The sequence below is a fragment of the Zootermopsis nevadensis genome, unplaced genomic scaffold (genome assembly GCF_977971745.1).
Source record: "Zootermopsis nevadensis isolate Lab colony 2312 unplaced genomic scaffold, Znev_1.0 Znev_ptg000030l, whole genome shotgun sequence".
NCBI lineage: Eukaryota > Metazoa > Arthropoda > Insecta > Blattodea > Termopsidae > Zootermopsis > Zootermopsis nevadensis.
In genome coordinates, this window is record NW_028259162.1 from 22,718,840 (window position 1) to 22,742,241 (window position 23,402).

Genomic DNA, 23,402 nt, shown 5'->3' on the forward strand with positions numbered 1-23,402 from the left:
ACGCGTGACACAAAGCATCTGACACCAAAATGCGGCGAAACGAGACAGCGGATACCAAGCCACAGCGATATAAACATCGCATCTGGAATCAACTCGCTGACAACTGGAGTTTGAACCCATCAATTGACCAAATATCGAACCCTGGCCGTCGAGGTAATGACGTCACGCCGAATGTCAACTGTCTGTAGGCGAAGGAGCAGCTGCCGAACGACAAGATTCTATTACCGCAATTGATGCGTGGCCTGGCCGGATAGGGGTGTACAAACTGGCTAACGAGTGTTCCTTGCGGGCTTCAGCCCTGCCCAACTGTTTGGGCACCCCTCCCGGTCATCGCCACGGGGCACGCGACCTTTGACACGTGCATGACTCAGCATCCACTTAACGACGACAATTAGGCCGTTGCTAAGAGAAGGAACTCCAGCCAGCGGTCTGTGCTTCGGTTCCCGGGCCGTCCGTCCATTCGGCCCGCGAGGAACAGTCACATAGCAACTTGTTCCACGCAACTGGCAGCACGCGCCGATCTGATGCAATAGAAACGTCGGATTTGTGATTGAGAGCGTTTGGAGGTCATGGGGTTCGATGACAAATCGTAACATTGTCCAGTATTTTCTCATATCATCATCATCTTCGTCGGGCTGATGTTATTATTATTACTTCGGCAATGAACACTGCCTTCCAGCTGTGTCCACTGCTCTCGTACATGAGCCCCTGTTGTCTCCCTGTTGCAAGATTCTGTCACGCATAATCGGATAACATGAATTACACTTCATAATATAGACAAAGCACATTTTAATATGAATCAACTTCATGGGGCAGGATCCTTCTTGAATAGGCAACACGTTCAGATTGTCGAGAAATATTCCGCCCTTTATGGACCTCGAATATTAATATTAGCGTTTCCAAGAGCCTGCCGCCGGTTCCTATCCTTAGCCAGATTAATTCAATCCGGGCCTTCCAACCCTATCTCCGTAAGGCATATTTTAATATTATCCTCCCATTTCTACGCGAAGGTGTTCCGACTGATGTCTTTCCTTGAGGCCAACTAGCTTTTGTACTCTCTTCTGATCTCCCCCATGTAGGCTACATGACCCGCCCATCCCACCCCCTTTGATTTTATCATTGTGATATTATTTGGTGAACAGCACAAATTATGCAGATTTCTCCACCCTCCGGTCTCAGGTCCAGATATTCTTCTCAGTCGCCTGCTCTCAAACACACTCAATAGCTGTTCATTACTTAATGAGACAGAGGGTAAATGTTAATACAAATTAAAATTCTTTGACATAAGCTGTGGCCACTTAAGGGCGCTGTCGGTAGTTGAGAGTGTCTTGGGTCGAATGATAGAGGATTAATTCATAATGAACCTGAAAGGCTGCTGAAGGAAGTCGTCGTTGGCTATCAGCGCATTCACCTCGAACGGCTGACGAAAGCAACGGAAAATATTCGTGGCCAGGGTGTCCGGTCTCCGGACCGAAATTTTAAGTCGGTCGCGACGTTCGGTACAGCTACGAGCCGGGCCGTGAGATACTGAGGTAGATTATAAATTCAGGGCTACTCAACGTGCTATGCCCTGAGGGTAACCAGACCCTCAGGGCTGAGGGTGAGAGGTCAGTACCGGCAACGACCAGTTTAACGACGCTTCGGGTGGGATGAACCTGGAAGAATGCGGTCGTGGATGTGTCTGGATGAACTGAGGCAAACCTTATAAAGGTTAAGTTCGCAGGAGAGGATCGCAAGAGTGGAGAAGTCTTAAGTTTTCCGGAAGACCAACAGATTACACTGCCGTGTTCAAGTACAAAGCGCAGAGACGAACATTTAGGCAAACGAATCAGCTGACATAGGAAGAGTAACGGATAGGGGTGAGACAGAATGTCAATCAATGAAATCAACTACCTCTCTGGTAGGAGGACTCGGAGGTTCGTCATCGCCAGTTCCATTCACTCCCCGTCACCACAGTCTAGACGTCTAAGATACATCCCAGTATTATTACAAACGATTTCCCCATCAGAACTGCGTGCATTTATTATTTCCATACTCCACCCTATATGGTCAGGCCAACGTAAAGCCCTTAATTGTACTATCCAGGCAGCATAATTTGACCATTCACCGATAATTTTTTTTTCTGAAATGCCTTCAATTTGGTCTTCGGTCAGAAAACTAAGAAGAACAACAAGAGAACAGCGCGAGAGACCGTGTCAGTTCGCGCACCAGAAACGAACAAATCTCTGCAAATGTGATTACCAGTTCGGCAGTGGAAATCTAATCACCCAGCGAGGCCAGAGCAAATATGGGGGAATTATGAAATGTCTACATTTTGAGCTCCCGGGGCCCCGCTTTGATGCTAATTCAAACAGAATGCCAGACCACGCATAAAACTGCAGCTCTTATAAAGAATCGAAAGCTAATAAAATGAACAAACATTGGAATGAATACGTGGTCTTTGCAAACGAGCCTCGGGGTCTGGTCGCAACATTTACAGGAAAATGGTTAGATCGCGAAGAAGAAGGAATCCAGGGCGAGAAGAGTAAGATCTAACCTGACGGGAGAGACCCAGCTTTAGAATTCAAAGTTTAAAATCTTACTTATTCCCTAACGGGCTTCAGTGCTGAGTAATTTACCAGGAACTCCCAGTAAGGACTTGCGATTCCACAATACTTTAAATCCTTCAATCCCTACACAAACACCAGCAGAAACTAGCTTCAGTTAACACTTACACAAATTTAAGAATATATTTCTCTGTATAATCACTACTAGTAGAGATTCCCCCCGGTCTACCACTCAGACTAAATTCCACGTACCAGACGCCCGTGCATCGCTGTTAAACTTAAAGCTGTTTTCATTGTACAGATAATTCAACTATAACGCAGCACAATATTGAAAATTCTATCATCACACAATAATTTAGCGCCCAACAGTGTTGATATAACCTCAGAAGTCTGGCGGAATGTACGAACACAAAAACACTAACCTCAGTAGCCCTTAGGCGAGCCAGTGAAGTTAATATATTTATGAACAAAGGACCGCTTGCAGGACCTGACGTCCTTCGTTAGGGCGGTGAGTCCCTGACGATCGCTTCCTTTTGGGTTGTAATGCCGTGCAGTATGGTAGAAGTTACCAGCCTTATGACAGGCACAGCAATGGCCTCTGAAACGTCGGCAAATTCCCACATGACTACACGGCGCTACAACCCAGAAGACAGCCATCTTCGTACGACAACCTATCCAGAACTAATATGTAGTCTGATATAGATTAAATTAGACCAAGGCCACGTCTGATGGAGAGAGGTTCGCGATGCTTTTCGATTGACGAGTGATTTAGTCACTTAGTTAATTAGTCAGTGAAGGACACAGTAATTCCATGTTACGTCATGTTTCATGTTTCATGTTCCAGATAGCGGGGCACAGAAGCATGTTCTGCTACCACTGCCCACCCTCGTTGCATCCCTCCACGGCTCCGAGGCTGCCTTCGCTGGAGTATCCCTTCACCCCCACACACCCCTGTAAGTAGAGTGTTTGTGTAACAGATATGTAATGCGTGAGGATTGCGGACACCTGCAGCGCTCTAGGAGCGCCTGTACGCCGACACCCGCATGACGTCACCCCGTGCGCGGTCTCTGGAGATTCCTGCAGCCCCTAATCACCCTCGTCTTTACGGGTTTTGCATGAGGGTATGCACTAATCCTCCTAATTCTGATGATAATGGGGTCAGGAAATTAGGGGATGGAGTCGAGACAGATGCTGACCTCAGGGCGACACAGCAAGAAAGAACTTTGAGCCGGGCGACTGTGGCGGTGGTGCTGCAGGTCAAGACGCCGTGGTGCGAGCTGTCCGTCCGTCCGTCCGACCATGAGCTGTATCCGCACTGCTCTCCCCCGCCCCGCGCTCTTTTTTAACAGGATTATGGCCGTCCTAAGCTAATTTATCTCAATTTTTTTTGCCAGAGATCATTATTGAATAATTAAGTAGGATAACTCACGGAATTGGCACCAGGTGGCGCGAGAGTCTCTGTAACATCATTACGGTACAGTCGTGACCAAACGAAATGCCCCTGCCGTCAGCAGCAGCATCCCTGGCGCCTTAGCAGTCAGCCAAGTTCCACGACGGGGCCTGTACTCGGGACTGCCCGCCCGCCTTCCCGGGGGAGCGACTTTAGCCGTTGATATTGATGGCCGACGTAATAATTGCTGACAGTGATGACAGCGGGCTTTGGCGCTACAAGACGGCGTTGTTTAACGACGCGTGTGTCAGCGGTCTTGACGTCCGCGAGGCTGCTGTTGCATTGTTATGACTTCGCACCGATTTCAAAGAGGAGATATGGTCGCTCGTAGTTCGAGTGTTCTCCCTCGTCGAAGTTCATGAAATTCAGCAACGACGGATCGTCTCAGGAAGTTAATGGGGCGAGCAGACCGCCTTTTCTTAGGTCCGCTAGGCTCCTGCACACAAACGCATAACGCTTAATTCTGAAACTTCCTTGTCAGACATTCCGGTGAACAAGGAGGAGAAATGAACTGAAAATCTCGTGCTGAATTTACATGTCTCCGAGACAACAGACCGCCAGCTTCCACACACGAGAAGTATGGGGACGTGTGTCTACGGACACCGTAGGTTATGAAACAAGACACCAGCCAGCAATATTCGAGTATGGTCATTAACGACGTCTCCTGGTTCTTAAGAAGATATTTATAAAAAGTTATCTACTTATACCTACATGTTAAAATTATTTTTTAAAATTAAATATACAGCCTAATATTCATTCAAGAATACCACTGATTTACTATAATTTTCGTTTTATAACTAAGCCCAACGAAAGCACATAATTTCTTGAGAGGCTTATAGTCGCCCAGCTATTAAAATAAAAGCCCCGCTTTTGTGGAACCCCTGAGGCGAATTATGTACCGTTTCCAGAATAATCCGCCACTGATCCTTGTCACGAGCCAGATTACTCTTTACGATATATTTTAACACTATTTTGCACGGTAAAGATAAAAATGCATAATCTTCACGGCCTGTACTGCTCACCTCATACTTTTAGGGTGATTAAATCGAGGATTATGAGATGGGCTGGACATGCGGCACGCATGGGGGACAAGGTATTGGCTGGGAGGCCTGAAGGGAGCGAACTGGATGCAGCTAGCTCAGGATACAGTCCGGTGGCGGGCTTTTTGTGAACACGGTGACGAACCTTCGGGTTCCGTGAAGAAAGTGGGTTATTCTTTGACAAGCCGAACACACACTCGACGTTTCAAATAATTTCCTTCACCGTAGAGTGAATGAGTGTGAGTGCTAGACCAGCAACCTTCGGCTTCCATTAACAGGGTGAAATTTATTGACCAGCTGAGTGACTGGAAGAACTCGAGAAAGACACTGGTCCATGAAGTGAAGAAGTTAGTTTATAGCAAAAACATTATCATTATCCTGGACATTTTTGGTCTTTTTTGAGGTATTTTCAAACACTACATTTCGGAATCCGATTATGTTTCCGTAGTGGAGGAAGGCAGCTGCTTCGTTTTTCCCCAAAAAACGCCAGTCTCTGTCCCTTGGGTCGCAGGGACGTAAGGAGTTCAACCAGAGAAGGAACACTTCTCCCCCGTTACTTGATAACGGGAAAAAGAATCATTTTGTCGAAACGTCGTATTCGAAGGACCCTAAGACCATGGGCAAAGTCAAAAATAATAATCGTGTTTGTATAACACGCCACCGTCAAAACATTTGCAACTAGCTTGTTATTTCATGTTTTAATCGTCTTTGTATGCGGTGGGTTTGCTAATTTGACGTAGTTAATAATTTATAATTGTGGGTAATATTGTATTGTATTGTTAATTGTCTGCAGTCTTAATTTTAAGAGAACGGTGGTGCAGCCACAGTCTAGGAGATGTGTACAAGTTGTCTGCTCCACGAAGTCGCTCAATCCGGTGGATCTGTGCCACGTGCACGCAGCATTCGCTGGCCACGACTTGCCAAACAATGGACCGCATTGTTTATAACTGGAACACGAACTGATTGTTCGGGATTCAGATTCCGGCACTGGCGTTAAAAGTTTTCTCTTCGTCACCACTGTGGTCCGGAGCGCTCTAGTGACGAGGTTAAGAAAGCCTGAAGCTCTACATCCACGACTCTTTACTCCTAAATGGCAGGCACCCACTTAGGTTGCTCTTCCGCGGCAATGATCCCGGCGGCTAATTGCGGATAAAACATTTTAATTACCGGGATTTGAACGAGTCAGGAAGCCGCTTGTAGCCTCTGGATTTTAAAATCCACCCACATTTAATTTTTTATGACGAGGAAATTAATTTTGTGGTGGAGAGGGATTTTCCCTGTTGTTACTTTTCCGTTATTGCAGAGCGTTTTTGACCTCTCCCGCCCGCCCGCCCGCCCGCCTCGCCGTACCCCAGCCAGGCGACAGACAGAGCCCCGCGATATGGAACCGTCTGCACGTTCTGCGGACGGCTAACAGGCCATGATGGGCTGGACGTGTAGCTCGAGTGGCAGAACAAAGCGTAATTCCATGGAACAGAGTACTCATTGAGAAACTGACAGTGGATAAGCTAGTCGAGAAATTACCCCCCCCCCCGTTATGGAACCTCGAGGTTCATTGCCGTGTTCACAAAAGCCCTTCGAGCCCGAGCCGGTGAGATGTTGTTAGCACACCCCTTGCAACCGCGAAGTTCGAGGACCACCCCTTGTTGGCTGTCACTCATTATCTTCAGCAACTACCACGCTCATCCGACGACCTTTTTCGCCCGCAACGTGAGAACGCGCCACGGTGCGGGTTTCCTTCTTCGACTTGAGGTGTTGGACTTTATTTCCAGACAGAAATTTCGATTGCCCATTCGATTTCCGATCGTCCGTGCGGTGCATCCGAGGAATGTGACCGCGTAGCAAATCGTGGCCGCGGTGAGGTAAAGCCGCGCTCAGCACCCTGCTGCAGTGTGATTGAATAACGCGACAGTCAAAAACTAAAACCAGCCATCTAAATAATCACCCTATAATGCCCGTATTTTTCATTAAGCACACAATCAATTGCAATCCGATTTGCTGAGTCGCACGATTTTGATGGCATTATTAATTATCTGCGTAGGAAACCAACTGACGTCAATCACATATATTTCAGTTTTTTTGTTTTTTTTTCACTTTCGTTGATGCAGTGCGGAAGTGGGATGGGTCTTATTGTAAATAACTGCACTGGTCCCGGACAAGTGCAAAGGTCTGGCTCTAACACTGGCGTGTACTTTCAAATCCCTCACAACGCTTGTTCCAGAATCCTGAACAATCGGTTTTCAGACGCAGTTTCAAGGAAGTCGCAAAGACGGGCCCATCAGCTTCGGAATGTCCGTCTGTCTATCCGGTGAACGGATTTCCACTAAATGTAATATCGATAACTTTCGTCGACAACACCAGCTTCGGTTAATAGCAACAGAAACTTTTGCATGGAGACCTACGCGCGTTTTGTTCAAGAAAGTGACCTTGAAATAGCGTATGGGGAATCCCCAGTCAGAGTGGCTCGAGACACTCCGTCTGAAGTTCTTTGGAGCCTTAACAGGAAGGACTCCTTGGACCCCTCCCACACAAGACAACGAAATACAGGAAGACGCGGACAAACATCCATGCCTTAAGCGGGATTCGAACCCACAATTCCAGAGTTAGAGCGATCGAGTACCCAACTTCCTGCCTAATTAAGTGGACTAAGACACGTTGCTTCTTCGCATTGTTTCGTGATTTTCATCGGCAAATGCAACGCGACTAACGAACAGACGAATCGACAACACAAATACAAATTTTTGTATATTTTTACAAGTTTTGAACTGTACGTCGTGTTTTATCTAACTCGAGTTCAAAAGAGCGTGACCAGCGTGTTAATAAGAACCTGAAGACGGCCGGTCGAAACATGTTTTAAGGGACAACACAACAATAAAGCAATGTGCCTGCAATAAACACCCTTTCGCTGCCCCCCATGCGTGCCTCATGTACCGCCCATCTCATCCTCCTCGATTTAATCACCTTAAAAGTATGAGGTGAGGAGTGCAGGCCGTGAAGCTCATCATTACGCAGTTTTCTCCATAATCCATCTCCCCCTCTTTTAGGTCTAAATACCTCCTCAACACCCTGTTCTCAAAGACCCTCAATGTACATTCCTCACTCAACGAGAGAGACCAAGTTTCGCACCCAAACAGCAAAACTGGCAAAATTACACTTCCATATATTTTAATAATTAGTTTTTTATGAGACGGGAGGACAAAAGATTTTCGACCGAATGAGAGCAAGCATTCCCTGAATTCAATCTCCTCTTGATTTCGTCATGAATGTCATTCTGACTTGTCACATTTTCGAACGATTCATTGGCTGTCCTTATATTCCGGTTCTTTCCTGAATTCGGATGCCGAGACATGATCATGTACCTTGTACTTTCTGCATTTATCCCTAATGAGTGATTTTGTAGTATTTATCATCAGCACAGACAAAGAGCTGATGTGTGTCTCATTCAATTCTAAACCACTCTGATTTCCTTGGACTTCCTGATGACACATTCTAAGGCAAAACTGAAAAGCAGCGGTGATGGAGCATCTCCCTGTTTCAGGCCACTGAGTATCAGGAAAATGTTTACCTACACAAATTTTGCTAGCTTCTTAGATACAGCAAATTCAGGCAAAATATTGTAAAGAGCTTTTCTTTTAAGTGAGTCTTAAAGTCTATAAATAGTTGATGTACGCCCACTTCTCTCTAGTATCTGGCGAATGAAGAAAGTCTCATCAGTTGTAGATCTGTTAAGATGAAACCAAAAACTGATGATCCACAATTATTTCATTAACATATGGAGTCAACCTCACCAAAAGATTGTTGGACAACATAAGAGGGAGATTCCTCAATAATTATTACAATCAGTCGAAACACCCTTCTTACGAATCAGTACAATAATACGAGATTCCTTCCACTGCTGTGGCATTTCCTCCTTATTCCACATTGAGCAAAAAAGTTTGCGTGTCGAGGGAAAGAGGGCAAGTTTGCTGCCATTTAGGGTAGAAGACCCACACGCCCTCAACGTTACAGCAGGACGGAACTAACGCCGACGACTTCTGCGTTCCTCGCACCCTGAGCCCATTTCTTCGCATAACTGCGTGTGTGTTGTGGGTTGCAGACACGAGCTACTCCTACCATCCTGCCATCCACGACGACACCTTCGTGAGACGCAAGCAGCGCCGCAATCGGACAACATTCACACTACAGCAGGTGAGCAAAAATCAGTGTTCATGCAAGAAGGGATGATGTGACAACACGTGACTGTGCAAAACTGAAGTGTGTCGCGTCTGGTAACCGGGGCAAATGTTCGTCTCGGGCACTCGGTTGCGTATTTTTGTCAGAAATTGCCTCGGCGGTTGCTGTTTCATGTGACGATAATTACACGTGCTGAAAGTCGAGCTTTTGCGCAAAAAAGTTCGGATGATACGCAGTAACTCGAGAGCAAACACAGAGAGAAAACAGCCAGCGGCTTAAAAAGTGTAAATCAAAATAAGTCTGAGTCAACTACACAGCGTGTTAACCGGTCTAACAGAATAATCCATAGAATGATATAAATTTTACTCTTGGGGAAATATGTGAGCGCGGAAGAGCCCGCAAGCCCGCAAGCCCGCTCGCACATTTCAACCATTTATTGCAACGCAGAACGTGACCATCAATCGTCACTTTGTCTTCACGTGCAAGTACACAGCTACTTCAAATCGACATTAAAATTCTATTCCTACCACAAAATACATTACGTTCTCTTTTCATAGAATAACAAAGTGGCATTACCATTTGCCTGCCGCACTTGAGCGTACGCGTTTTATAGGAACACAACGCGTGGCCCATAAGAGAAATGTCCTTGTTAAGTTCTGCAAAAACGTAGTCACTCTCTGACCGTCCGCATGCAATAACCTGGCTTCTGCTGGATGCGATTTCATGAAATTATTGACAGGATAAATCCATGTAGTCGTTTGAGTTCTCTTCAAAATCCGCAAGCCGGAAGTTTCTGTTCACCCGGATGTCCTGCGCCCAGAAAATCTTTTCGGGAGGAATTTTGGATGGATTAAGTCAGCGCTTAACAAACTGTAGCAACGGTCTAATTCATTTGGTGGAATCGAGCTTTTCATCAAAGTTCAGCGATCAACAATTAGCTTAATTATATTCTATCCAAATACTAATATTAACGAAGCAGTCGGCTACCTAATTTATGTATTTATGTAATCTGCATATACATGACCATAAAAAAGACGCTGCAGTTTTAAATGCTAATATTTATCGATATAGCGTCCTGACACCAATGGAATTACCGTCACAGAACACGAAACATTCGGAAGTTTACAACCAGCATGTAATGTCCTCCACCAGGGCATGCTACAAGCTGCTGTAAAGAAGATGGCATTCACTACTGAGTCATGTCTCTTTCGATTAAATACGTTTTATCAAGCCAGCAGCGTTTTTGCACTGCAGCGTGAGATATTTAAGGGCAAGAGAGATGAACATACGAAAGATCCTTAAAGTTCGAACACGCTGGTTCTGTGACGGATGTTCCGAAGGGCGTTCTGGCAAAAAGGAGTCAATGAGAACACCCAAAAAACATTGCACGTCCACAGAAATTGCTTGCTCGTAACCCAAGCAAATCTTTCGAACAGCTGAGCTTAAAGCAAACTTCCACCTTAACCACTTTTCCTCGGAACCGATGATAGCAGTCGACAAGACAACGCGGTGTCCTAACTCCGAAAACCACAATCCACATTCTCACAGGCGTAAAAACCACATTCTTTTCTTGGCATATACAAAAAGCTCATTTTATTAATCGACTCCTATAGAGGCATAACCAACCAACTTTAATTTGTATTTTTGAGCACGGAGTCTGGAGGCTGCGTAAATAACGCCTGTGCTCTATTTTCAGCTGGAGGAGCTGGAAAGCGCCTTTGCGCAGACACATTACCCTGACGTGTTCACACGGGAAGACCTCGCCATGAAGATCAACCTGACCGAGGCGAGGGTGCAGGTGAGTGACGGCTGGGAGCGATCTGCATGTAAACTCTGTGCAAGGAAGCGGTCGTGACCTGTCGTCAAGGTCAGCCCACCCGGGGGGGGGGGGGGGGGCTGTGAGAAGTCATGAGAGACATCTGTCTGGAGCTTGAACCCGACACCTAGTACTCGTATTCCGACAGGTGTGAGGCGAAGAGTTTTGGGTGTCTCAGTTTTCCATCCTCTAGACCAGGGGTGGCCAACCCGCGGCCTTGAACATTTTTCCGACCCGCGAGATTCATCACACTTTTACAAAATGTACGCTTAGTATCATTATTATTATATTATCTATGTTTACATGTAAGAATAATAGTAAACACAATAATAATAACTCATTATGTTTCAATTTTTCACCCCAAAAAAATGTCTATAGTGTATCTAAATCTAATCTGGGGATATATAATTTTATATGTGGCCCGCGGAGTTATGATGCATTTCCAAAGTGGCCCGAAAGATCATTTGGGTTGGCCACCCCTGCTCTAGACAACGGGCAGGGAAGTGGGGGCCATCCTTTTGAAATGCTGCCCGGACCAAAACACGAAATTCGTCCTAACTTCGTACTAGTCGTTTGTCCTTTTCACTGTCAGTGACAAATAGTTTGGCCAACTGGTACATGGCCATGCCTACTTTGTTCGTGTGGGGACTGTACCGCCGATCCGAGGTGAGGAGGTAAATGCGTGGATGTCAGCACGGAACGATGTAATCCCTCCCCCCCGCGCTCCCCCACCCCCAACTTCGACAGAATAAAGCATACTGAATGCAGTCATCTACAACCAGTCCAAGCAGACGAAAGTTATTACATTTTAATCATAGTACACCCTTGCCGGTTGCGTTCTTCAAAACCCTCGTGTACTGCAAAACCGCGATGCGCGAAGCTAAGGTCTTATGGGAAAATGGGGTTAGGGGAACAAAAGACGCACGTGACATGAGACTTCAGGCGTGAAATTAATGATCAGTAAACACGAAAACATTAGTGTTGGTGTGTACTGGGATGACGCGTAAACGTTCCTGGCTGAAAGATGTCAGGGTCATCGAACACAAAGGCAATAGTCAAATCTGAAAACTGCGAAAAGTACAGCCGAAGTACAATCGATTCGGCTCGATGTCTACCGACGTACCTACTGAGACAGGCGGGCTGTTGTGTGTTACTCCGTGTGACCGCGAAAGAGCGAGGGACCTACACCGCGGTGAGCAGATCAGCGAGCGAGGACGATCTGCTGTCTCGCATTCCCAAGCAATTTCCGTCTCGTTCGCCGACAGCGGAGGAGAGACGTCGCGACGGGTCTGAGGAACGCTTCAGGACTCGGACCTAATGCCGCACGGCGACAGGACCTTAACACAGGAGCGACACTCATTTGTCTTCCGCCGTCTTACGTGCTCCGGACTGGGGTCTTCGTGGATTTCCTCAGTGTCTCCAGGCGAATACAGGATTGCATCTTAAAATAAGCCACGGCCGATTCTTCCACGTAGTTTCCAGTTTGTTCGGTTGTCTGTGACCTTGGTTGTTGAGAAAGTGACGTCAGAAAACCAAGAGTCGACCACGTCACATCACAACGCAAAAGCAAAATAATAAGAAGTAGGTTTTAGGGATTCTGATGAATGGCAGACGGGTTCATCCTGTGACTGTGAGATGCCGTACAATGAGATTTTTGATCGGAGACTGAGGAAGACGGTGCAGGCGGCGGGCCCCAGGATCCTAACCCCGGCGTGAGCGCGGATCAAAACCTCAGAACAGCAGCAACCCCCTCATACTTCTTCACACTCCCCCCACCCCCCACATCCCGTGCCGCGTTTCCTGGCAACCACGGGCGATGCAGACTCGCGATTGGTGGGGACCGAGGCAATAGGCGGAGCCCCCCTTAATGAACTGCGGTCCCAGAAACACCGTGAATTGCTCTCAAACCTTTACGTAATCGGTTGTTCTTGCGTCCCGAGATCTGATTTGAACTCTGTTTGTCCTCGTGCCCTACTGGACGAAACAATCCTCGATTACGTTGTTAAAGCGCCCTGTATCAACTGCGGGAGTTGTTCGGCACCTGCCGACATGAAACGATCATTATGTACCGTGAACTCCAACGCTGTGCGTATGAACAGCCGTGGCCTATTCCAAGACGTAATCCAGGAAGTACTGAGGAAAACCGCGTTAAAATCCCTCAGTCTGCAAATCTTAAACTTGAAATCGATACCATTGCAGCTGATGGTGGGCCACGGCCGCTTTCAAATACGCTCTCTGCTCTAAGCTGCCTCGCGACCTCTGACCGACAGCCAGTCTCTTGTCTTGTGAACAGAGGGTCTCGTTGAGCCGTCTTCCCGTCATTAGGGTCGGCAGATTTCATTACCGCAGCAACTGTAGCCGGCGTAACTCTATTTGCAGGTAGGGCAGCTCCTCGCTCCTGCGTCGCCCAGTTCCCAGATCGCACACTCGAGGCGACTGCATTGTCGGCCTCTGACCCACTACAACGAGGCTCGAGAGCGAATGTGAACATCATGTTCCTCGTTACTTCGCGGGCCTCTCAATCTCAGACCGCCGTTGTTTCAAGTTCCGTATTGTCGAAAGTCCGGTTTTCCCTGCAGCTCGTCCGATGTCCTGCGGCAGCCGCCAATTTGTTCAATGAGTTTGACACAATGTTTCCGCTGTCATATTAAGGTCACTTTTCACTATTTTCCGGGTCCCAGGTGACCTGTGAAGTTGAAGGGAGGGGTGGGAGTGGATGCGTCTGTTACAGGAGAGGGAGCGCACCCTGGGGAAGAAGCTGGATATTACATCGCACTGTTGCCATCTGTCGGGAACACTGCCTCGTATCAGTAACCGGCCCGAAGTTGTGGAGAGGGGTGTACAAACCGTCCTTCACTGCAACTTGGATTCCGTTTCAAGAAGTGAGATTATTTGTTCCTTAAAATGTAACTACTGCGCCCCGCGGATAAATCAAGAGATTGCTGATCGTGTAACTGGCACAGCCTGTTCTATTGATATTTCTTTCACAGTTTCTTCAAAGATTTTCTCGAATACTGCGACTATTTGAGGTAGCGGCTAATTTCAAAGTTTTGTCCTGCATTCGGCTAGAGGAAAATCGAGAACAATTTCAATTAGCTATGGCAATCGTAGCTGCGGCAAGTCCTCAACCCGAGTACCTCCCGAAGAATGCTCGGTTCACCCAACACGAAGAACTTCGCGCGAGTAGGGAACGTCAGATAACCTCTGGCTTCACGTCCTCGGCTGCAGAGGGCTCCACTTGGCGCGCGCCCGACTGCCCTGTCGTCACGTAACTTGTAATAAACTCAATTTGTACAAATTTCAGGGCAAGAAATCCTCACAAAGGAACGAAAACATTGCGGGCGGGCGCAGTGGCAGATTGTACCAGCGGGACGTGCTCTGTGCTTCGCCAAGGGCACAAAAGTGTAGTCCAGATGTTTCGAGTGCTTGCTCGATAAAGCTAATGCATCAGTGAAGATATTATCACATTATATTGCGTTCTCCTCCTGTTTTGTTTACCCTTTGATACCGAAGCTCGTCTAAATTATATTTAAAAATTCAGTCCGTACCGCGAAGTAAACACAACACTTCATCAAACGCTGTTTGAGGAAATGATCGCTGTTCACAATGGGAATAATACGAAACTCGATGAAGATTTAGTGGCTAGCGAAAGATTGTCAGGCCTACCTGCTAGGTGGGGTGGGGTGGGGTGGGGGGTTAACTGAGTGTCTGAATGACCTGGGGCGTACAATCCGGCGCGGTGCTGGCACCACTGTCAATTAAAACAGACAACAACTGAAGGATAGTTTAGCCGAAACAATGCCTGCACTTCAATTACAGCTCCCAATTAGAGAAACAGAAGCCGGCATTGTCTACTCAAGTGACAAGTGACAAGGGACAACCTTCCTTAATCAAATCTTTTGTCTCTGCAACTCAGAAGATCGCGCCCCGTGTTTTAGAGGGCTCTCGACAGTCTGCTGCCGCCGGCCGTAACATGGTCGAGCTACAATATCTGAGTAAAACCACGAAACAAGATGCAATGCAACTCCTAGCAGCTAGTAACGCCGTGGTATTTCACAGTCCCTTTACATTCCGTTTTGTTGTACTTCCTGTTTCGAAAGATTAAATCATCGTATTTATTGCTATTTGCCAAATTTGCGCGGCGTCAGCATCTTGAAAAAAGCCGGCCACGACAGCTTCTTCATTGCATCGTTGTGGTCAGTTCAAACAAACAAAGAAACAAATCCAGGCAGCGTGTGACTGGTCGTGGTTCGAATCAAGTACCTCCACAATACGTGGCGCATACACACCTAAGTTGTGGATAAGCGGGGCTTCGCCCCTGCGCGGCTTCGTTCGGAGAAAAAAGAAAACCCGACTGTCTTACGAGGAATCTCCTCGACTTCAATCAGCGGGCCTCTTCGTATTTGTATACGGACGAAGACTTAAATTCAATTTCGACATAAGTTACTTGAATCAGGGACAGAAACGAGGCATCTCAACATCGGCTTAACCAGTCACTTCGCAGCCTCTTATAATTTGAATATCATCATTAAGTTTCCTTCATTTTCCAACCACTAGTTAATGTGAATATTTTCTCTCCGTGCGTGCTACACGCATGACTGTGCTCGGCAAAACCACCCGATCATTTTCAGAAACTCCTCGCTGCTTGGCTTATTCGTTCCTCTTTATTTATTTCTTCAGAGTGAGTAGCAATAAATACGATCCATCTCGGGTCAAAGTGCAGCTTTCGCGATAATCTTTAGGCATCAAGTTTAGTGAAATTTGGGTTGGGGCAGGGAGTGCGTCGAACCACAAAACGCGCTATTCATAAACGTGACAGCCTAATCGAGGTATGACAACAGCAGTACGACATCGCAGTCTGATGCTCCCGGAAGCTCAGTAGACAATGCGCGGCGCTGCCGGATGGTTTCACGCGATTTCACGGCCCGTCGGACGCTTACACGCGCAATAAACTGTTGATCGCCCACCTGGTGCGACAATCAGGCCACAAAAAGAACCGCATCACACACACACGCGCGCTGAATTAAGCCAGCAACTCGCGTACACGCAGAGGCAGGGCGGTCGAAAAGGACACGGAGACGAGAAGACATCTTAGTTCAGAGTCGCATTTACGTGCTAGTAACGAACTCCGAAATGTTGGTGTTCTCTCCAAAATTCTCCCAAAGTCCTACTGTTGTCCACGACATCATCCAAAGTTGCAGATCTCTTTCAGATTTTGAAGTCCTGCTTTCCCTTGGTTACTCCGTCGTTTATCTTTCTGAGATCAAACTATTGTACCGCTAGTTTTCTTGTCGATGGCCCCTCCATATGCTCCGAAACCACCAAATAGTGGTCAGTATCACAGTCAGACCGTCTCAGAGATCGGACATCAAATATACTTGGCTATCGTCCCCTAACTATCAAGACGTGATCGATTTGAGTGTGTGCCTTTCCATCGGCAGAAGTGCATTCATTTTACTATGTGGGAACTCTGTACTCTTCACAAATAGATATTTTGACGTGTCATTACTAGCCTCATGTAAATTCTGATCCCCTTTGCCGGTTTAAAAATATATTCTCTCTCCAATTTTGCATTGAAATCTCCCTAACACTTCCATGCAAACTCATCGAACACACGTTCTACTCCACACCAAATGTCTCTTAGTAAGACACGTGACACCCTTCACCAACAAACTCTCTTGACCGTCTTAACTGTTGATACGATCCCCTTATGCAACGAGTAGCCTGTCTGTTAGTGATGATCGGCATTGCCTCTGCCACACACGAATGTGCAATCGTCTGCTGGTTCAGTGCCAGCCTTGTCCATGTGAATTCCTGAACTGCCGGCAAATCTAAATCTTTTGATACTTTTTAAAAGAACTTTGCCTACGCATATCAAATCTAAAACTTCTTGACGATGGTGAAGAGTCAATTGAATAAAAATTTACTTGGATATTATCCATCGTCTAGTAATAAAACGTAAAAAACGTAAAACGACGTTTCGGAGATGGGACTCTATCTCCGTCTTCCGGAGATAGGGATTAGCTCTATCTAGTGGGCCCAACTGAGTAGGAACCTGAAGACGGAGATAGAGTCCCATCTCCGAAACGTCGTTTTACGTTGTTTACGTTTTATTACTAGACGATGGATAATATCCAAGTAAATTTTTATTCATTTGCCTACGCATGTTCATTTTCCGTCTCTAAGGCCGTTCCATTGAATGTCTTAAACCCAGGGTCACGTGTAAGATTTCATAACACGCTGTTCTTTTGCGAATTTCTCGCCCATCCCCCAAGAGCAGGCCTACCCCTTGTCAGCTGTTCGCGACTGATTAGCTGTAAGACCACCCCTTGAGGAGGTCGTCGTCATCCGCGCCCTAACGTAACGTCAAGGAATCCTCTTAACATCGAGTCGACTGGAAAATCAGCAGAAAGAACGCAAATAGAAAATAAAACAAGATTCCAGCATAAAATCTTTATAAAGTTGGACTTCTTCCCCCCTCTCCAGTGACGTCAGCATGCGTTCGATAACTCAGTGTGCACCCGAACGGCAACCAGCAGCGTGCCCCAGTCCTGACCGCAGGCATCGGGCAGCATCTGCCAGTTACACACCGTGCCGCAGTAGCCACGCCACCATTAAGACGATTTCTTCGTATTTATAGTTTTAGGTGGACTTAGCGTCAGGCCTTCATTTGCCAATTCAAAAAAGTTCGGGTCGATCACACGGGAGTGATCCGACGCAAAATTACCGCCCAACGAAACAGGACTATTAATAAAATCATGGGATATGCGAGAAATGTATACAGAAATTTTTAGTCGGAAAACCTGAAGAGAATCGACAACTTGTGAGACACAGATGGAAGGATAAAATTGAAATATTCACTTTACACAGAAATACGTGACTGGATTCAAATAATTCAAAGAAGGTTCCATAAGATAAGGGATCTTTGCTGGTCGTATCAGCGACTACCAGATTAACAAGAAGGCATCTGTTTATTGCAGATAACCCGCAACTGTAGTGGCAAAGTTATCCCTGTGTTTAGTTAAGTACCACACCGTGAAGGTGTATGGGGGGAGTGGAGATATAGTTCCACGCATTCTTAACATGGGATTTAGATGAAGGTTAAGTTGTCAGATTCACACACTTCTACCACGATAAAGTCCCCAGGGGTGTGCCGGTCTGTAAGCGTTCTCCGTCAATCGCACTTGGCCAAAGAGAGACAGTTTGACTGCCCCTGACGTGGACAGTCAGCGCGAGGTTAGAAATGTAATGCAATTTGAAGTCTTGTCAAATTGACGGACTGGGCAGGGATTACCAGTGGGGAGCAGAAACACCGATAATATTGACATTAGCGATTTGACGGCTCTCCCCCCCCCCGCCCCGCCACCCCCTAAGTGGTTTTTAAGAACCCCCACTCACCCCATGTTTCACTGTTGCGGGGAACCACCGCGGACCCTACAACTGAAAATTATTGACATTATTTGAGATTAAATTGGGATTGAAAAAATGCTGCAAGGGAAAAGGGAAGAAGAAAGAGCCCTCTATTAGCTCTGAGTCTGTAGCTCGAACCAACCCCTTGGGAGAAGGGTTGGAGTGGGTTTAAAGTATTGAAACCGAGCGAGGTCTTGGTTGAACTAGCGGTTAGGGGTGTGCAACCGCGAGCAGGGCTGACAACCTCTTGAACTACGAACTGCGGCAACTTCATCACTTCTCTGTCAGAGAAGACAACTGCGACTTTGCACACGAAACACTGGCCCTGATGTTCATTTATCGTAGACAAAATCTACTCTGCAACCGCGATTGGTGAACCAGATTAACTTACGGCGAAACGCGGATAAGTTACGGACGGAACTCTGCCCAGGGATCGACAATTATCAACATTTATCTAATACTTTAAGCTATTTGCGCTTCAGATTAATTTTCAGATTCGTGTAAAATAAGGGTTACTGGACGATCGGTAAGAACACGAAATTCACTCTACAAATTTCAGTGCCAAATCTAACCCCAAGACGAAATTAGATTGTGTAAGTAGTTTCGCAGTTTGAGTTCACAAGAGACGGACGGACGGACGCACATGCATTCGCTTCGCGATCTTTGAACAAACAATGCTCAGACAGTTTGGTCGAATTTAGAATACGAGCGAACCAGGAACCTGAGTTAGCTCAGTAGCCTGGGTTTGGTGTGGAAGTAAGGAACAAAGGTAGATGGCATTGCTAGCAATCGTGGGCAGGCCGTCGCCGTGATCGGGGCATCCCTTGTGTTACCTGCGATTGCGAACGGCGTTAAAACTCGTCGATATTTAAATATTTAAACTTCACCACGGACACAGTTCGTGCTGGAGAAACACAGATTAGTGTTAAGCATCGTTACTTGCGCAATACGGCTGTGGGCATTATCACGTTTCTTAAATTCAAAAGCCAATCTAGACCGGACATGTAGCACGCACGAGGAAACCAGAAACGAGTATACAATTTTTCCTTGAAATCGTCACTGAACGACGTCACCTGAAATCCGAGGCAGAGAGGACAGCAATATCGATTGGTTGGTTATTTAACAATGTCGTATCAAATATTAATCCATGACTATAGAATTAGATGAGATGATTGTGCTCGGGAGAATCGGAAATTAGTGAGGAGGATGCAGCTGTGACCTGCTTCAACATATTTTTGAGTTGTCCAGCGACCTGCTCAAACTCGGGCGCGCATGGAAGCTGCCGTCTCAAAAACACGGACAGCGCGTATCGGCTAGGCAGAGATACAAGGATTCAAGAACGGAGATGAAATATCGGGTGCCTGCTGTTGAGAAACAATCCAGATGCAAGTTAGAATACTCCGTCCAGAAACTCTCTTCCAAGGTTGCATTTGTAATAAAACTTTCCCACAGTCTCCACGCGCAGTGAAACTTCCTGCCACGACGCGACTCAACAGAGGATCCTCGACCCTTTAGACCTCAGACCAGTGGTAATTATACCTACCACCTGCTCTAACGCTTAACAAGTCTTCATTTTACGATTAGGGTTCCATATGATTCTCAGTGTAAACAGCGATAATCTTTCTAAAGGTGAAGTGTGGTGTTTTCTTTGCGGTGCGGACTGAATCTTTAAATGTCATTTAGATTAGTTTCTACTTCAGAGGGTTAAAGAAGAACTGACCGGCGTGTTCGCCCAGACTGCGCAGGCAGGCGCCAGTACCACCTATCAAGCGCGCAGTTCCCACAGGCTCAAGCTGTTCGCCCACTTTTCTTTGTTCACGCAATGTTGACGCGGATCCAGTCGAGGGCCTCTCCATGCTCTGTGCCAGCAGCGCTGCACACCTCGAGTGCCGGAACGTGCCAAACTGGCAAAATTACCAGCGACTCCCTCGACAGCCAAGCTTTGAAACTATTCATCAACAAGTGACGCGCCAGCCGAGGATCGAGGATGCTGGCTGGTCTGGCCTGTCGCACACCTCAGTGGCCGCGATATACGAATGCAGTGACTTCAGTTTTGTGAGCGCCCTGTCCGCGATCTATTCCCAAATAATAATGCAGGCTGGATGAATATTTACGTAATTCAGTACTTACGGATACCTATAGATATTTAGGCCTATAGATCGAAGAGTTCTGACCAAAGTTGAACAAATCCTGACGACGTTGGTCTTATGGGTCTTGGCGCCGTGTAAACTCGTCGGCAGATTCTAGCATTTCAGAGAAATAATACCTCGAATTTTAGCCCTGAAAATGGAGGCAGTATGCTTCCCCGAAAGGTTGGCTTGTACCGATGAGTCTACATGGCGCAAGACCCAGAAGACCAACGTCATCGTCTTCACACGAATGGACCCTGTCTGACGTCTCATGTCCCTTGTGTTTCTACCGCCCGCAGGTTTGGTTCCAGAACCGGCGAGCCAAGTGGCGGAAGGCAGAGCGCCTCAAGGAGGAGCAGAGGAAGCGGGAAGAACAGGAACGGGGCGGAGCCATCGCGAAACAGGACTACAAGGACGCGGCGGTGGCGCCCGGCGCCGAGGTGAGCGAATCCAAACAATCAAAATTCAGCAGCCGAGTCTGTTAAATCAACAACTCGGTCAGGAGACATTAAACAATCACAATTCAGTCACGGAGGTGAGTAAGCAGTGACTCAGTAACGCAATCACTAGTCGTTCACATGGCCAACCAGTCGCAAATCAGAGATCCGCTGGGGCGACGGCCGCAGAGTCGCTTTCGGCTGAGCTGACATCTGCAAGCCCACTTACGCGGTTCTTCCCCCAAGTGAGGGCAACTTCAGAATAGACGCATATAACATCAAGCAGTTGTAGCGCAGCGATACGCGAACAGAAAGGAAATAAATAAAAGAATAAGATTAACAAAGTTTCGGAACCGGACGGGCGTATCTCGTACCAAAAGACACTTTTATTGCATTCTGCAAGAAAGAGAACAAAGGAAAAGTTTTGATATAAATTCGTATTCATTTAGAAGGCGCGCTTTGTCTCTGCGATATGTATTCAGGAAAAGCGAATTTCGTAAAAGTTTGTTCAGTGTGCACCTTCCACGTTCTCTCGCTCAACTGTGATACATCCACCGTGAATCTGCACTTTTATCGCCGTCCCAACTTTACAGGCCACGTTATTCAAATGTTTCTGCATGTTACGCCGCTCCGAGGGGGGGGGGGGGGGTTACACTTGTAATGACAACAAAACAGAAGCGATGTTTCGTGCCAAGAAGGCGTGTCCTGATCAAACGCACTGGCGCGAGGACAGGGACAGGCGCATTTTGAACAGTTTATATGCAGTAAAAAACAAAAAAATTAATTAGCTTTTATGTTATTCTATTCTATTGCAGGACAATTGTAACCATCTTAAAAAGTCTGAGAGAAAAATCCTGTTCTAAGAGCAACTGACTGCCTTGTCAGCATCAGACTGGCTCATCGCTGAAGTCCATGACGCAGTTGTCTTAAAAAGCTCACGGTTGCTCAGATGGTCAATATATTATCTGTTTTTATGAAACCCGATGGTTTATTAACGTGACAGAAGAACCAGCCAATGGACCTCATCTTGACCCAGTCTAATCCGCAAAACATAATTTATAAGATTCTTTTTAATATTATCCTTTCATCCCCAAAAATGTGTAAATTACACAACCATCACAATGAACTCATGATGGCTCAAGGAAGCCGTAAAGGCAATGTTCAGAAGCCGAGACGCTAAATAAAATTAAAACCAATCCCATAGAGGCACCACGTTCATGTGACTCAGGAAGGGGTTCGATGAACGTGGTACTGTGACTCTGAGAAGCTTCTAGTCACACACCTCTCCTCTGTAATCTCGGTGCAGGGCGAGGAAGCGGTCCGCGGCAGCCCCGGGGTGGTGCTCCCGGCGCGAGACCACACCGACACCCCTGTCAGCTGCGCGGACACCGAGCCCGAACAGGAGTTGGAGTCAGAGACCGGAGATCGAGCGGGGGACGGCCGCGACCCGGACGACACCGCACCCGGCTACAGCCCGAGGTAGAGTATCTCCCGTTATCTTTCACGTGAAGTAGCAGCGGCCAGATCTGTCCGCTGGGAACACACGAGACTGTGAAACGGAACTGGATTAAGCGCCCCACAGATCTGACTCTGATTAAATTGGAAAATTAATTTACCGTGTAGGAAAGTGTTACGCTTTAAACGCAGGCCTACTTATGCTTGCACCTAATTTATTCCAACGTGAAGAAGAGGCTTGTCGTAGCGAACACAAGCACACAAGATCACTGGTCCAGGATCAACGGTAGAGTACAGAGGCCTCAGTCTCCGGTCCAACAAGCAGTAATGCGAGCAAATTATCTTTTTAGTCTAGCGAGGATAGCAAATTATATACCAATGATTAAACAAATTAATAAACCATTTCTGTACTAAACTTTCATTAGGCCTAGTACACATTTGCACATTTTTATAGTCGTCAGTCATAACCTCAAAGTTTCGTCTCCCTGACACGTAAATTTTGAATTGAGAATGTCACCTCCGAAATCCGTTTCTCTTTTCACAAAACGTCCATAATTACTGCTATAAATCACCGAGGCCTAGACTATATTTGAGAGCCGCCACAGCGTCCACCTCAGAGGTTTGTAAAATAGCAGTATTGGAATAAAGAAGAGGTGGTGTACATTCCAGTTTTAAAATATTAATTAGTGCATTAATTACTTGTTATTATTTAAGAAAACTGTGCGTCGGTTCGAATGTATTATCGCGACAGCCCGTAACCACCCCGTTCTGTAGGCACAACAATTATTCTGGGCGCCAGCCAGTCGGTCCGTTCGAGGATGCTCGCTATCAGCCTCCCTACTGGAGCATGCACGATGGCGGTCTGAATAACAAAGGAGCTGCGTGACTTGAAATGTCAGGACAGTTAAAGAATCAGGTCAAAATGTGAATAACACTGCGGACTGGC

The 23,402-nt window shown here is 46.7% G+C and overlaps 2 protein-coding genes across 2 annotated transcripts in view; one reads left to right on the forward strand and one right to left on the reverse strand.

Moving 5' to 3' along the window:
• The window catches only part of Drgx (Dorsal root ganglia homeobox), a 51,261-nt gene that overhangs the window by 8,660 nt on the left and 19,199 nt on the right, over positions 1-23,402 (forward strand). The window contains exons 4-7 of the mRNA XM_087358871.1: positions 9,133-9,224; positions 10,906-11,007; positions 20,864-21,004; positions 22,308-22,480. Of these exons, the coding sequence (XP_087214997.1) occupies positions 9,133-9,224; positions 10,906-11,007; positions 20,864-21,004; positions 22,308-22,480 (508 nt within the window). The remainder of the gene's footprint in view (positions 1-9,132; positions 9,225-10,905; positions 11,008-20,863; positions 21,005-22,307; positions 22,481-23,402) is intronic.
• Positions 1-23,402, reverse strand: part of cutlet (chromosome transmission fidelity protein 18 homolog) — a 157,997-nt gene that overhangs the window by 2,744 nt on the left and 131,851 nt on the right. The gene's annotated exons all lie outside the window — the stretch shown is intronic.